General features: G+C 39.0%; 1 protein-coding gene across 5 annotated transcripts in view; it reads right to left on the bottom strand.

The window, feature by feature from the left end:
- Positions 1 to 9,045: 9,045 nt before the first annotated feature.
- Positions 9,046 to 15,488, bottom strand: part of nup214 (nucleoporin 214) — a 30,518-nt gene continuing 24,075 nt past the window's right edge. For 3 of the 5 annotated variants that reach the window (XM_005459467.4, XM_005459466.4, XM_005459468.4), the window contains exons 33-36: positions 13,685 to 13,856; positions 12,187 to 12,365; positions 11,230 to 11,263; positions 9,046 to 9,689 (exon numbers count right to left, since the gene is read on the bottom strand). In XM_005459467.4, coding sequence (XP_005459524.4) covers positions 9,653 to 9,689; positions 11,230 to 11,263; positions 12,187 to 12,365; positions 13,685 to 13,856 — 422 coding nt within the window. In that variant the 3' untranslated portion in view covers positions 9,046 to 9,652. The remainder of the gene's footprint in view (positions 9,690 to 11,229; positions 11,264 to 12,186; positions 12,366 to 13,684; positions 13,857 to 15,488) is intronic. The other 2 variants (XM_005459470.4, XM_005459469.4) reach the window with 1 other exon arrangement.

A 15,488-nucleotide genomic window follows, 5' to 3' on the forward strand; every position in this document is an offset into this window, starting at 1 on the left:
TCTTTCTTTTCTTTTTTTGTGGCAATAAGACAAATTATCTTCACCCTTATCCATTTATGTGTTCTGTCATCCAAACTGGAGGTATATATGCATAACCCAGATTCTTTTCCAAAAGGATTACGTCTTTAAAGCGAATGAAACAATTAACAGAGAGATAATCAACTTAAATTCTGGCTGTGGAATTATTTTTCTATCTCATGAGGACAAAACGTATCAGTCTGGTCAAGTAATTTGTATGCAAGAGGACACATATGCTGAACAGTATGGATTTTTCCCCCTTCTCACCTCCACCACGAGTCTCACAGGACGTCTCACAGCCCTTTGTTGGGTTCTTTTAATTTTCTGTTCATCGCTTGTGACCCCATATCTCAGAGAACCATCTCTACAATGGAGGACACTGACTGTCCAGCTTTAAAATAACAAAATGTGTCCATTTACAAAACAAAATCTTACATGCGGTCTGAGACTGAAGAGATGCCAGAGTGATTTGTGGAAGGCCATGTGTAAAAAAAAAAAGGGTTTTGTCCAGCAGCCTCTGTGTGTGTTCAGTTACTTGAGTCAGTTTGAGCCTCGACTGTCAATGCTATCCCAGTCGCATTCCTGAACTGCACATTCACAGCTATATTTACACGGCTCAGAGTCTCTGTGAGGGTGCTGCAGTATCCACCTGTCCCTATTTGTAATACCAAATAATCACTGCATCGCTTTATCTTTGGAACCAGACATTTCTATTAATAGTGCCACGATGCCAGCGTTTAAGTATGGAGACATTGTCAAGTCGACCTGACGATTTTCAAACTGACTATCAGAATGGAGAAGAAAGGTGATTAAAATGACTCTGAATGTGGTATGGTTGATGAGCTGGGCTGGGCTGATCTGAGTATTTTCGAAACTGCTGATTTAGTGAGACGTTCCTGCACAAACACATGGAAGTACTCTTGATGAAAATGCCTTGTTGATGCCAGAGGTCAGAGCAGAAAGGCCAGACTGCTTTGAGCAGACAGAAAGGTAACAATAACTCAAATAACGCTTTATTAAAACCAAGGTATGCACAAGAGCATCATCGCCACATCCAATAGAGCACCTCTGGGATGAGGTGAAATGAAAGCTTCACATCATTGATATGCAGCGACTGTGTGATGTTGTCGTCTTAAAATGAACCAAAATCTTTGACAAACGCTTCCAGCACCTTGTTGAATCTGTGGCACAGAGAATTATAGCAGTTCTGAAGGCAAAAGAGGCTCAAACCCAGTCCTAGCTTGGTGTACATATTTATATCAACTGTACCATCTTGATTCTCATAGTTTGGACACACCAAATGCTTTTCTACTCTACTGGAACACTCAAACATGTCCCATTCACACAAAGCAATTTTTTTCCTACACCTAAGTGCTTTCTTTTTAACATTCACACACAAATAAAAACATCAAAGAGCAACTTTGGGTTCAGTTTCTTGCCCAAAAGGCACTGGAGCAGGAATTGAACAACCTACCTTTCAATTAGTGGATGGCCTGAGCTACAACCTAGCGTAATCTGTGAATGGGATATAGAAATGGTTTTCAAACACTGGGGACATGAAGGATTTCCCACAGCATTTTTAACTGTGGGACTGTTATTTGTGGGACAGTGGGTTTAGCAACCTGTTATCTTTCACAATTAAAAAATGCCTGATTCCAGTATTATTAGGCTTTATATGTTACTTGGGAATTTTTTCACAAAGCTACGGCTTTACACAACAAAGGGCAACGGTTGGAGATATACCTAATATTTAAAAAAGCTCCAGGGCGAGGAGCTGAGACACGGCTTAGATATGCCAAGAAACCTAAGCCGTGTTTGTGAGCATCAATTAATATTGGCTCATTTTTAATCTATCACTTTAAGATGCGGGGTCTGCTAGCTGCTACTAGCAACAAAGCATATAGCTGACCCTTATGGAGGAAGCTTAATCTCATACTTTTGAAGACTTTTCAGTGCCTGCAGGAACCATCCAGAAAATATTACGTAACATCTATTTAAAAACAAAATGCTGCAACAAAGCAGATAAATCACTGCTAAGCTTTAGCCCTGACAAACACACTGCAACCCCTACAATTATGTAAGAGATTGATTTATAAACATGTACATCTGGGCTGTCCAGCTGAGCCTTGAATGAGGACAATTACTGCTTAGCATACACCATTGTGGAATTTTCCATTTAGATTAATGATGCTCTTTGAGCGCTGAACATCGCAAAAAAATAAACTGGGGCAGGGATACATAAGTACAGGGCACGCTTTAACTGTCTACTGTGTAATTACAGCATGTGACAGACCCCACACCTCCAACATGTTGTAGTAAACTCAAGCAGGGAATGCATCCAGATCCTTCAACTACTAAACACCTCATCAGACATGTCCATCATTAACTTCTGTGAATATTAAAACCTTAAGATCACAATAAAACACGAGACTCACTCCGCTTTGATGTCATAATTTTTCTCCTCACGGTAGCACAACTTCATTGACCTCACAGAAGGCCTGGAACCGCCAGTAGGCAGGTGACATAAACAACTATAAACGACAGCACATTGTGAGAGGCCTGGGTTTTCTTCTACCTTGTAATAATCGCATTAAAATGTTCTAATGAAAAATTCAACTTATGAAACATTCATTTTTAAATTAATTTAAAATTTGCAGTTAATAAATAGACGATGCTCCACAAGATAAATGGTCAACTGATTGAACCGCTCAGAGGAATGGCTCTCAGTCTGGAGAGGTCTTATTATAGGATTGCTCATTTATAACCAGTAAATTAATAATGCATTATTTAATAACAGAAACAATCATTTATATAATAATATATAGCACTTGTACAGTTTATTATACAAAAGTGAATCTCATTAACATTGTGACAAATACAAAAGGCGAATAGGGCTTTCAAAGTTTTTCTTTGCACATTGGATAGCAAAGACACAATTTTAAATTTTATCTTTAGGCATTCTGTTACTAGCAGCCTGTTGCAAAAAACACACATGATTTGGTCCCATTCTTCATTTGAAAAATGCCAGATGTAACACATTTGGACAGGCAAAGACCCGACACAGGTCTTGAGAAATGCATCTGGCTCTTCAGTTGAGCCATCAACAATGAAGTCTCATCAGCAGTGTAAAGGGTGCTGCCAAGAAGCCGTCCTTAGGGAAATGAAACCGGATGAAAGGGCAGAGGAATCCCAAGTCACACAAGAACTGGAATGAAAATCAGTGGCAGCAGATCATATGGAGCGATGAATCCAAATATGCGACTTCTGGTTTAAATTGTCCGCGAAACGTGTGTTGTTTGGGGTTGAATTTTAGCTAGTGGACTATTGTCAAAACTGAACAAATTATGTGAAAAGTGTACAGGTTTTAATCCACCATGCAGGACCATGTGGAAAACAGCGGCATAATTTTCATAGCACCATTGCCAGTCAGACATGGCAGTGATCCTAAACACACCGTCAATGCAGTAACAGCATAGCTGTATCGAAAAACACACGGTGGAGCACTATTAGACATTGATTGGTCTCCCCAGAGCCCGGACACTAACATTATTGAGGCTGTGTGAGATCCTTGAGACAGAAAACAGAGCAAAAAGACATCCAAACAAGAGCTTTGAATATAATTCAAGAAGCCTGGAAAAAGAGAGTTTTATTGTGAATAAAATATGGGTTTATAAGATCTGCAAATCATTGCATTCTGTTTTTTCGTGTATTTTACACAACATTCAAACTTTTTTAGAGCCAATTTTGAATGACTTATGTGTCCTTTTTTTTTTTTTTTTTAAAGTTTAGGTCACAGAATAACGTTCTGACCTTTGTTTAGTATTTGCTGGCAATAATTCAGAATTACAACATATAATACCATTATTACACCGGCTGTAACAACACAACACCTCATACATTTGAGGGAATATTATTTCCCTAAAAAAAATCTCCTTTATTCATGTGATACATTTCAATAAAGGTGTTGAGAAGGTCATATTTTGATAGATCCATGCATATGCTCCAAATAAAAATGCCTTTAACACCAGATCACTTGCAGTGGACTCAAAATATCTTAAGATTCAATTTAGGATTTTTAAAAAGAGAGTGAGAGAGACCAAAAAAAAATAAAATAAAAATGAATACTTTTTGGTGGATATGGATTTTTTTTTTTTTTTTTACATTTATTGACACAAAATTTGGTTACTACAACACATTTGCTGACACCAGCTGGGTATATTTGCATTTAAATACAAGAAGCTTGCTTGGTGAGAAGCAGGAATGCTAGATTCAGCAAACAAGAGATTCAACAAATTGCACTAACGAGCTACCCAAGCTCTGTTCTGCAAAGCATTTTCTAAAACATGCATATATTAAAACCGGTGAGGTCAAAATGATGTTTAAAGGGTAACACCAGAAAGCTTCACTGCAGCAGCTGTCATAAGTAGCCGTTACGAGCCTTTTGGCCTTTCTGAAAAACCTGAGTGCATCTAACATCTGATGCAACACTGGACATCCACGATCATGTCTATTAGGTAAGAGCTTAAGCCCTTCCTCACTAATCCACTCACATGCAGTGTAAGTGTTGAAATTGTGGTTTCACATGTTACTGATCTCTTCTGCTACAGCACTGCCCTGAACACTTTGCAAGCACTTGGAAGACTAAGTGAAATTTGCATGAATTTAGAACTTGGAGAATAAAAAAAAGAAAAAAATTCCTTTGAAGTATCAAGATAAGCGATTAAGCGATGACACAGGCCTCGCATAATCCCTGTGAATGAGTTAAAGACAGAGAGGGGAAAAAGGAGGGGAGATTTGGAGCTGAAGTAGGGAAGTAATAAAAACAAAAAAAGAGCTAAAACCTGCAAGGTTAGGGGGGGCTCAAATATTGTTTATCACTCATTCTGTTCATGGGTGTGCTGCTACAGTGCTCAAAGCTGTTGATAGCGTTTAAGAAGAATAAAGTGGCATAAAGGCATAAAGTGACCATTGCATTCTGCAGCAACTGCAGGACAAAAACAGCTGGAGGTGATGAGAGTGAAACAAAGTGAGTGTTCAGTGGTGTACAAGTCGGCTCTGCACGCCAGCGCTTGAAACACTAACTGTGACAACATTCAAGAAAAAAATGAAAATCTCTAATATAATCAGCGTATGAAGTAAAAGATGAACTTGTACCAGTGAGATGTTTTTGAAAAACGGTTAATCATTCTTGCAGTCTACATCAATGACTGCAAGAGTTATTTAGGTAAAGAATGAGAGAACTTTCAGCTGTAAGCAGAAAAAGCTGCTAAACAAGACCAAGAGCCTACAGCCACGCTGGCAGCTTTGAGAGTTTGCACTTTTTATTCACCAATTTAGTTCGCTAGCGGTAGAATTTAGGCATCTCTGACAGAATGCTGTGTTTTCTTCAGTTTTTAGTCACAGGTTGATTCGATTTCGGAAAAACTCTTTATTTTGGTTTTACAAAGTCCCTTTTCAGTAACATTAACCATGTCCTGTTGAGTCCGTCTGGCTTCGAGACTTAAAGGAAAACTTGTTACATGTACAAATATAATTGTATCGCCTTCAGACATTTAGTCACAAACTAAGGCATCAGGATGTGACACTTTTAACTAATAACTTGCAAACTTTAAGGTTTTATAGAATCACAGGCCATTTCTTTAGGTACATCTTGCTATTATTGGGTTGGGCTTCATTTTGCCTTTAGATCTGCCTCAATTCTTTAAGGCACAGATTAAAGAAAGGTGCTGGGAACATTTATCAGGATTTGGATCCATACTGGCACGATAACATCATGCAGATTTGTCAGGTAAATATCCATGATCCAAATCTCCTCGTTACACCGCATCCCAAAGGTGCTCTGTTGGATTGAGATCTGGTTATTGTCGAGACCATTTGAGTATAGCAAACGTACAATCTACACAAAGCTACTTTGAAATGATTTGAGCTTTGTGTTCAAAGCAGCCATCAGAAGATGGGCACTCTGTGTCTGTAAAGGAATGGGCATGGTCAGCAGCATTACTCACATAGGCTGTAGCATTTAAATAATGATGAACTGGTACTAATGAACCCAAAGTTTCATGTTGTTTACACCAAATTCTGAACGGACCATCTGAATGTTCCAGCAGAACTCGAGACTCATCAGACCTGCCAATGTTTTTGCAGTCTTCTATTGTCCAATTTGCAGCATCAGCGCAAACTGCAGACTCAATTTCCTTTCCCTCGCTGACAGGAGGGCCACCCAGTGTGGTCTTTTGCTGCCGTAACCGATCTGCTTCAAGGTTTGATGTGATGTACATTGAGAAACGCTCTTCTGCATGCCTTGGTTGTAACAAGTTGTTATTCGACTTAATGTTACCTTCCTATCAGCTAAAAGCAGTCTGAGCATTCTTTTCTGACCTCTGGCATCAATAAGGCAGTTTTACCCAATGTTGTTGGATTTTGGATATTTCCTCTTTTTAAAACCAGTCTGTAAACCCTGCAGATTGTTAATCTACTGGCATTTTCGCACACAACAATTTCTGAAATAGACCAGTGGCACCAATCATTCCAAGTCACATTCAAAGTGACTTTAATCACTTTTCTTCAACCTTTCTGATGCAAAGTTTGAACTTGAGCAAACCATCCTTGACCATGTCTACATGCCTAAAATGCATTTTTATAAAAAGAAAATATCCAATAGTTATGAGATTTCACTTAAATTGATTTCTCTTGGAATCCTAAATGTCTGTACAAAATTTGGCACTGATCTATAGATGAAAACTTTTATGTCACTGCTGGCACAGGAGAAAATATCAAGGAATCACCACAGAGATTGGAATTGATTCAATCCCTTCAAAGTACTATCGATATCTGCGCCCCACTTTACGGCTGTTCATTGAATATCTGTCGAGATATTTTAGTGTGGAACAAAATGGCAGACTAACACACCAACACTGCAAACCGTTGATGACAGTCATTACAGACAGATCCCCTTTAACGTAACATAATGAATATGGTCCAAGTGGTCTGTTTTTTTTAATCGTTTCTCTGTTACTGTTAAATACTGAAATATTTCACAATTTCACAAAAGCATAGTTAAAGAGGAAATCCATTGTGCACCACTAAGTCAGCAAGCATGCAGAAGGCAGGAGAAATAGGAAGTGAGGTCTCTGTTGTCTGTTAGTGGATTATTGGATTATCTGCAGAAACACAATTACCCATTAGGGCATATTGTGCATTCTCCTTCAGTAGAGATGCTGCTCACAAAAGCCTTGGTTAACCCTAACCTTGCAAAACAGGGACTCGAAACAGGCTAGCTGCTAAAATATGCACAGCTTGGGCCGCTTTAGTGACCGAAATCAGCAGCATTTACTGTAGAAATAGCACTCTGTTCATAGATATGCCTAAAGACTTGAACGAGCACAGACCGAGGCTCATGCAGCAATGATGAATATGTGCTCAGGAGCTGCTAATCATCAGTGAATGGGGGGTTGGGCTGGGAGACAACAGAGAATGAGGGTGGGGCTGGGGGAGGGATGGGTGGGTGTTTGGTTTGGACTAAACTATTTTTATCCGGATTCCATGAAGACAGCTGCCAACCTCCCGAGTGTGAGACTCTCCTGCCCTCCTTATCCTCAGGAACAATGACATTAGGCTCCATAAGACACATCACCTCTTAGTATTTCGGTTAGGCATGTGGTAAAATAATAATAATTACAATAAAGGCTCCTTTTTTGATGCTTTCATTGAGGCCAGTTGTGGAGTGGGTGCTGAAAATCTCATAAGCTCATCCGGTTTAGCTGAAAGCATTATAGACTTCAGGCTCTGCAACTGCCCGTGTGCTGCTGCAATCTGCCATCATGTCCAGCTATCAATCTTTACCTGAGATGTCAAACGGGTTTCGCTGCGATCATGTATGTAATGCTGCTAATCGGATTCCTCAAAATAAAATTCAAATCACTGAATATTTTCTTTGTATCTTCATTGTTCAGTTGTTCATTAACCAATTACTTGCATATAACATCCATTTATAGCCACCTATTCTTCACTTGTGGATGCCAAAGCCATCAAAGGCTCCAGCCTGCTCTTTTTATCTATTGAGGACAGAATGTGGGTTTTTCTTTTTTAGCAGGTGTCTATTACAGGCCACATGCCATGACCCTGACATTCCCATGCCACTTCAGACCCACCAGGACTTCTGCCATCCGTTTGCAGAGAGTGGCAAGATAAGGGCTGACAGAGTGACAGTGACATCCTCCACAGCCATAAGCTAACAATGTAACTGTGCTTCCTGCGGCCACATGCCACAAACATCAGGGCTCTGATACAAGCCACGGACCTCCCTCAACATTTGCCCACAGCCACCTTCAGCTCCTGTATGTGGAATCCTTTCAGAAGCAAAGAAGAAAATAAGGTACATATCATGGTTCACTAATTAATATTGTTCTTCATGCCACCCACTCATGTTAAACTGTAACTTTATGTTTTCTCCTCACAATTATATTGTGGCCAGTGTATTTCGATGAACGTGAGCAGAGAGACTGATGTTCAGATGATGCCTGTTTTTATACTAGTAATGGGCCACCTGCACATTATTCCTACAGAAGATGCTCATCCATGGAAACACATGCCATGAAGCTCTTGGTGCAGTTTTTTTGCTGATGTTAATGTCAGAAGATTGAGTCAGTAAAGCGCTGCAACTTATTATATTCTGTGACTCCAGTCGGTAAGTTTATGTAGTCCGCCACTTCATAGCTGGGTTCTGTAGCTCCTTAATGATTCAACTTTGTAACAATAGTACTTGAAGTTTAATATCGTGGAATATCAAGGACGGCCTAAAATAAAGGAATCCTATTACAGCACCATGCTCTTAAGAGCCACTCATTCTTTCACAAATCATTGTAAAAGGCAGGCTGCATGGACAGGTGCTCGATTTTACACACTTTTAGCAATGGCACTGAAAGCACCTTAAATCAAAGATTTCTAACCAGGCAGCTATAGTTATTTTCATGGGAAAACAGAGCAAGACAAATTATTACCAGAGCTCACATTAAGCGTAGACAAAAAACTTGAAATATTTGATTTATTCTTAGTTTTCCATGTAAAAATACACATCCGAGGGATGGATTTAGTGGGGGAAAAACAAAGCAAAAAAACAATTTTTTAACATCTTATTTCAACAAGTCAAATTTTAAAATCAATTTTTGTTATTAAATACACACCTCCAAGTTTTGCATTTTTCACACATATCTAATCTGTCAAAGTCTGCATTGGCAGCAACATAAAAGTAGACTGGATGTTGTTTTAACAGCTTTACAAAGTTAAAGAGTGAAAGGTTTAAAAGTAAAGCTCAGGGGGGTTTTTTTAAGTCATGTTTTCAAAGCGCAAAAAAATTGTACTTGTAAGGCAACACAACCCTTGATGTGTGTATATTGTGACAATGAAGACAACTATACACTCTTTACTTGTAAACATGTCAAAACTTGATTCAACTGTGTCCAAGAAAATATTAGATCACAAAAAGTTATAGCATGTGTCTGCTCTATGAGCAGCCAACCCAAACGCAATGCAGCCTTGCGCTTCTCCCAATGTATGGCCCAGAGAGCTTTAAGTGAAGAAGAAGAAATGTCGCAGTGGCATCTACAGTAGCTCAAGGTGGTTTAAAAGACAAAAACTAGCTTCTCCAACTGGAAAATGTCTGAGAATTTGATCTGTAAAAAGAGATCAGAGAGAGAGGAAGAGACATTACTGAGAAGAGTTTTGAATGTTTAAAAAGTCAGCAGCAGGACCATTAAAATTACCTCTAACGAGCAAATCAAAACACAGACACCATGACACCTTGTCCACCCACGCACCCACCCGGTGTTCTTATAGATTTGACATCATGTCGTCCTAATTGCTTTCCGCAGCATTTTTCAGGCAAGTTGTGAAATAAATCAAATGAAAAACGTGGTGAATTCAGTGAAAGTGTCTGATTTTGTAGTCCTGCGTTTGCCTTTTGTCTTGGCAGCAATGACAAGTGTACATGATGAATGGTTTTCACATTGGAGAGAGCTGCTGTTAAGAACGCTGATATGCCATATTTTATTGTAGGATTTTGATTTATTGTTAGCAATGATGATGTTTTTTAAAACTGGTTTTACAGTTGTCAATGGAGATGTTTAGTTTTCGCAGCACAGGGTAATAAAAACAGTGTAATGTTTCTGTTTGTTCTTTTTAAGGTTTGAACAGAAATCCAAGGTTCCCACAAACAATTTCTTGATAACCATGAATGGATTTCATTTTAATTTAGTCTTTTTCCCCAGTGTGATTGTAGCAGAGGTCTTTTTTATATTAATAAATCCAAAATTATAATGCTTGCAGATTTGAGAAATAAAAGTAACGGCAATTTTGATGTGGCAACAATCCTGTCTGTACAAAGAATGTAATATGCATGCAGTTCTGAAGGCATACACAAGAGAAAAGCAGAAAAGATTGAAAGAGAAGGATTATTAACAGAATGTGAATGCGTCCAATAGACTAAGCCTTGTCTTCACACACTCCTGCACACTTCAGAGTGCATTCCACTGGAACACACCCCGGGGAAACACTGGCTGCCATGTGACACATGGAAAATGAAGCGAGAAGCAGTATAAAAAGGTAGAAAGTGAAACTGAAGGATGACAGGAAAGAAGAGGAGATAGAGAAGAGGAGGGGGTGGAAAAAATAATCACCGAGGTTTAATTAGTAAGAAAGCTCTGCTTGAACATTTAAACCATGCACACCCAAGTAAGGAGCACCAGCTTCTCAGGGGCTGAGAATGAAAAGACACACCTACACACCCTTCATGTGCTATAGATTTAGCAAGTGCAGCATTGGGTAGTTTTTTGAATATCTTCTAAATATGACTAACAACAATATTTTCCTATAATAATTGCTTTCAAAATTTACTGTAAGATAATGCAGTGAAATAGTGGTGAATATAGGTGACTACGAGGAACAGAGGAAAGAGAGAAGATGGAAAAGAGGAAAGAAATGAGGTTAGATGAGGTGGTATTAAATCTGAAAGGTTCTATAGGGAGCACTGCGGTGCAAGATGGAAGCTTCAGCAGAGTTCAAACACCACAGGCACAATGCAGTGCTGCCAGCGAGGAACAGAGAAATGTGGGTCTGTCTACTTATCAGTTCACATCCACACACACACACACACACAAGAAAAAAAACACACACACACAAAGACTAATTAAAACTAGATGGATGGACCACACTTACTGGTTTGCAGACCCAAAGGTGTTTCCAGAGAATCCTAAAAATATAAAAAAAATAAATACATGATTAATTTGGTAATTGTTACTGCAAGTGGAGAAAAAAAGACTAATGGGAGTCATGACATGATCTGTGTGCCTATCTGTGGGAGGTGGGTCAGTGGACAGTCCTATGTACAGTATGCATATTGTGCATCCACAATACCATTAAAGCTTCAGAAAAAAATAAAGCAGAGGACTGAAACAAAGGATAGAAAAACCAAAGAAAGGAGCAGATCTTGCATGCATGAAGACTCAGAGGGATGCACACCAGTCATCTCTGCAAACAAACCTGTAACCGCTGTAATGCAGTGAAAGTTTATAGATGTGCAGGACAGGCAAATTCAACATACAGTGCGTTACAGTGAACCCATTTCTGTCTCGTTAGCTCCTGAAAAATCCTAAAATGTATTCATCCATCCTTTGTCTGGCTGACACATGATGTTTTTTGGGGTTGTTTTTTTTCAGTTGGCTGTTCATCTGCAGTAATGGTAAAATGCAACCAAGCTGGCTTGATCATGTTTGAGAGGGAAGTACTCTTTGGATATGTTTTGCTCAAACTTGCATTGTATTGCCAAATGAGGAAATTAACCTCTTTTTTTAAATCTTCATCTGATGCACAATCTACCCTAAAAGTGTAATCAATACAACAAAACACTTGTTTGGTAGCAATACTCAGGAAATTTCTATTGCACAACAACAAAGCCATCTTCCTTTTTCAAGTTTGAAAGACAGTTGAAGTACAAACTTGTGATAAACACTGTACAATGGCAAAAACTCTACAGCTGCTGGAAGAATGGCCCTGTTGAGTGACTCACTGTACTGTTTAACTAGAATGATAGCAGGCAAGACGGCAGCTGAAGATGATGAGGAAGAGGGGAAAAAAATAAAAACAAAAATAATTCAGGTAAAGTAGTAGTCTCACCTCCTGGCTGTGGCTGTTGTCCAAAACCTGTGAAGGTGCTGGGCTGACTTCCAAACCCAGGTCCCTGCTGGGCCAGGCTCCCGAATGAAGGAGCGCTCTGACCAGCTAGTGCGCCAAAGGAAGGAGTGCTAGGAGGTGGGGCAAACCTGAAAACCGGAGCAGGTGCTGAGGTTGTGATACTGTAAAATGCAAAAGTTACAACTGAAAAAAACCCCAGCAGACACACCTGAATGGGACTGGTAAGACAAAATGCTCGACAATATTAGGTTACTGGGCTGATAGTCATAAATTCATAATTATACATACATACATACATACATACATACATACATACATGTGGACAAATAGTTTGTCCAGGATGTTTTCATTGTTTAGTTAAACATGTAAACAAAGCAGAACATTCAAAATAGTGAATGTGAATTTGTTTAGCTTTATTTTATTTTTTTTTACTTGTTTGGCATGCGAGGATTGACAGGCTGGGATTTATGCATTAATCCTTTCTACAGGACCCAATGCCCGCTGACTCCCAAGGGAGAGAAAAGAGAATAAGCAAAACAGGGAAAAAGAGAGAGAGCGAAAGAGAGAGAGCATGTCAGTTTAATCTGTAGGCTTCATGACCCCAGATTGAGATTATCTGGAGGGAATAATCTAGTCTGGCACAGAGCTGGGTTTGTTTTGCGCTGGCAACCACGGTTGCTGGTATCAAAACACATGCACATGGTGAACACACCAGAAGTTAATGCAAATCATTAGAGTAGAAATGATAAGGAGGGGAGGATTAAAAAAAATAATAACAATCAGGAAATCCTGCCTGAAGTCAGAACTGCTGGAATTAGATTAGCTAGAAATGTGTGTGTTTAACAGTAATAAAATAAGCCTCACTTCCTAAATTTGCCTCATATAACTCTATAGACCAATAAAAATGTTTCGTTTCTCTTCACTTAAATGTTAATGGGGTTTTTAATAGTGTTGTTAAATGCTGCTTTCAGCTGGTTTGTCTTGTAGTTCTGAGCACACACTGAAAGGCGCCTATTATTACAATAATAGCCTGGTGACAATGACATTTTCAAATACTCATTGTCTGCAACAGTGGGATGACAAAAAAAACAAACAAAAAAAAACAGTTCTTTGTTACACTACTTTGTAAATAAGAGGTTGTTCCACAGAAAATATTTGCTGCTTTACACCTTGAATATCAGAGCAGGCACAGAAAATAGATTCTAGACAAGTTAGATCTAGACAGATGTTCTGTAAACTAAGGTATGACTGGTTTTGATAGAACCAGCACTGGCTTCCAGTGTGGCTGTTGTGTGGCTCAATTCTAAACCAGTTACTTTTAGCTTTATACGAAAAAAGAAAAGAAAAAAAAAGAGGAAAAAAAAAAAGTCCCCTGAATCAAAGTGGCTGAACCTTTAGGTTGCTCTAAAGTCAGCTTTAACTACGTAACGATGGATTTTTTTTTCCATATCAAACCTTTCAAAGATTTAGTCTTGCTTACCCAAATCCTCCCATGTTGGCAGCAGCTGTGCCCTCTCCAAACACTTTGCCAGCTGAGGAACCAATGGGGCTGCTGAATGAAGGGCTTGAGCCAAAAGATGCTCCAGTACCAAATGCTGGGGAACCCCCAAAAGAAGGAGGACTCCCAAACACTGGAGCACTGCCAAAGCCACCTGTAGGAAGGAAATAGGATAACAGAGCAGGAAGTTACTTGGTTTTCAGCATTCTTTCTACACAGAAAATACAAAAGAAATGTGAGTCATAAAGTAATTTCTGGAGCTTTTATAACATTATATGCTAAGTGGCTTATTTGGATCAGGCATTACATCCATGTAGATGTTTTTTCCCTTTAAAAAAAAGCTACTTTAAAGAAAAGAGTTTAATCTAGAGTCCTTCTTGGACTTGTATGAAGACACATACATTGAATTTAGTGCTGGCACTTCCAAAAGGAAAATAAATTTCCAAGTAAAGACAGAAAAAGTATTTTAGCTATGTTTTAAATTTTAAAAAATTGCATATCCCCCTATTGTATCTCATCAGAAGCTACCCGAGTACACGTGTGGGCATTTACAGTATTGTTGTGCACAGCCTCTGGAGCAGTAAACTGTTATAAGCACGATGAGTACTTCACACCAATTCAAAGCCTCTGATTGGCAGGAGAGAAAGAGTGTACTGAAATTACAGCCTGACTAGCAGCATGCCCCAGTAAATAATTGATTGAGCTAATGTAACAAGATTACATTCCCCCTGCATGGCCAGTGATGGAGAATTAGTGTGCTGAGTGGTACCAATATCCCAGAGGCTCTGAGGTACAGCTTGAATAGCTGCTACTACTATGACTACTCATGGCCACGAGCAGCAGAGTATCAGCATATCAGTTCTCTGTTTTTAAATTTACATGATGTTTTCAGACAAACTACAATGTGATGTAGACAGGGTTTTTCCTGGTTTAAAAGATGCCTCTAAGGGTGAATTTAACTACGCCTGCTGCACTGGTTTTTATCCATAGCACCCCAGCTCTGTTCAGAAGTGATTTACACAGTAAAGACCACTTTTAAAAAAAATATAGTGGGGTTCACCAGTGTGTTGAGAAACATTTTAAATGTTTCAAAGTAAGACTACAAAGAATTTGAGGAGTTCAACTTTTACAGGAAATTACATTATATATCCAAGACATGTATGAGTTTAGGTTAGTTGTGTTTCTAAATTTGAAAGCAGGTGTGAACATGAGCGTGAGTGGTCGTCTCTTTGTGTTAACACCGTAACAGATTCAGGCCCTCAGGCAACGCAGCATGGAAAACACACATTTCTGGGGTGGAAATCAGGAACCCTTTGAATGCTGTGATCAGTCACCAATTTTTGTTGCTTCATCCACAAATTTGAGTTAAAAAGTTAGAATGCAAAGACAAAACCATATCTAAACGAGGTCCGAAAGCAGTGCTGCTTGTTAGAGCCTGAGCTTAATTTCAGATGCATTGAGCAGAAGTGGAAAACTATCCCATTGTCTAAGCAATCAAATTCTTGACTAAAGTGCTTTACAGGTTCATCCAGTGAAAACAAAAAATAAGGATCAATAGATATAATACACTAAAATAAAAACAGAATAAAAATAGGAATGCACTGAGATGTCTGTACTCAACTCAAAGAACAGGAAGGACAGGTGAGTTTTGAGTAAAGACTTGAAGGTCTCTGCATTACAAACAGATCTGATGTTTTGGGGTAGGTGGTTCCACAGGATAGGGCCTACAACCAAAAAGGCCTTGTCTTGGGAACATCCAGAATCATCTGATTGGAAGACCTTCGTG

Source organism: Oreochromis niloticus, linkage group LG7 (assembly GCF_001858045.2).
Source record: "Oreochromis niloticus isolate F11D_XX linkage group LG7, O_niloticus_UMD_NMBU, whole genome shotgun sequence".
NCBI classification, from domain to species: Eukaryota; Metazoa; Chordata; class Actinopteri; order Cichliformes; family Cichlidae; genus Oreochromis; species Oreochromis niloticus.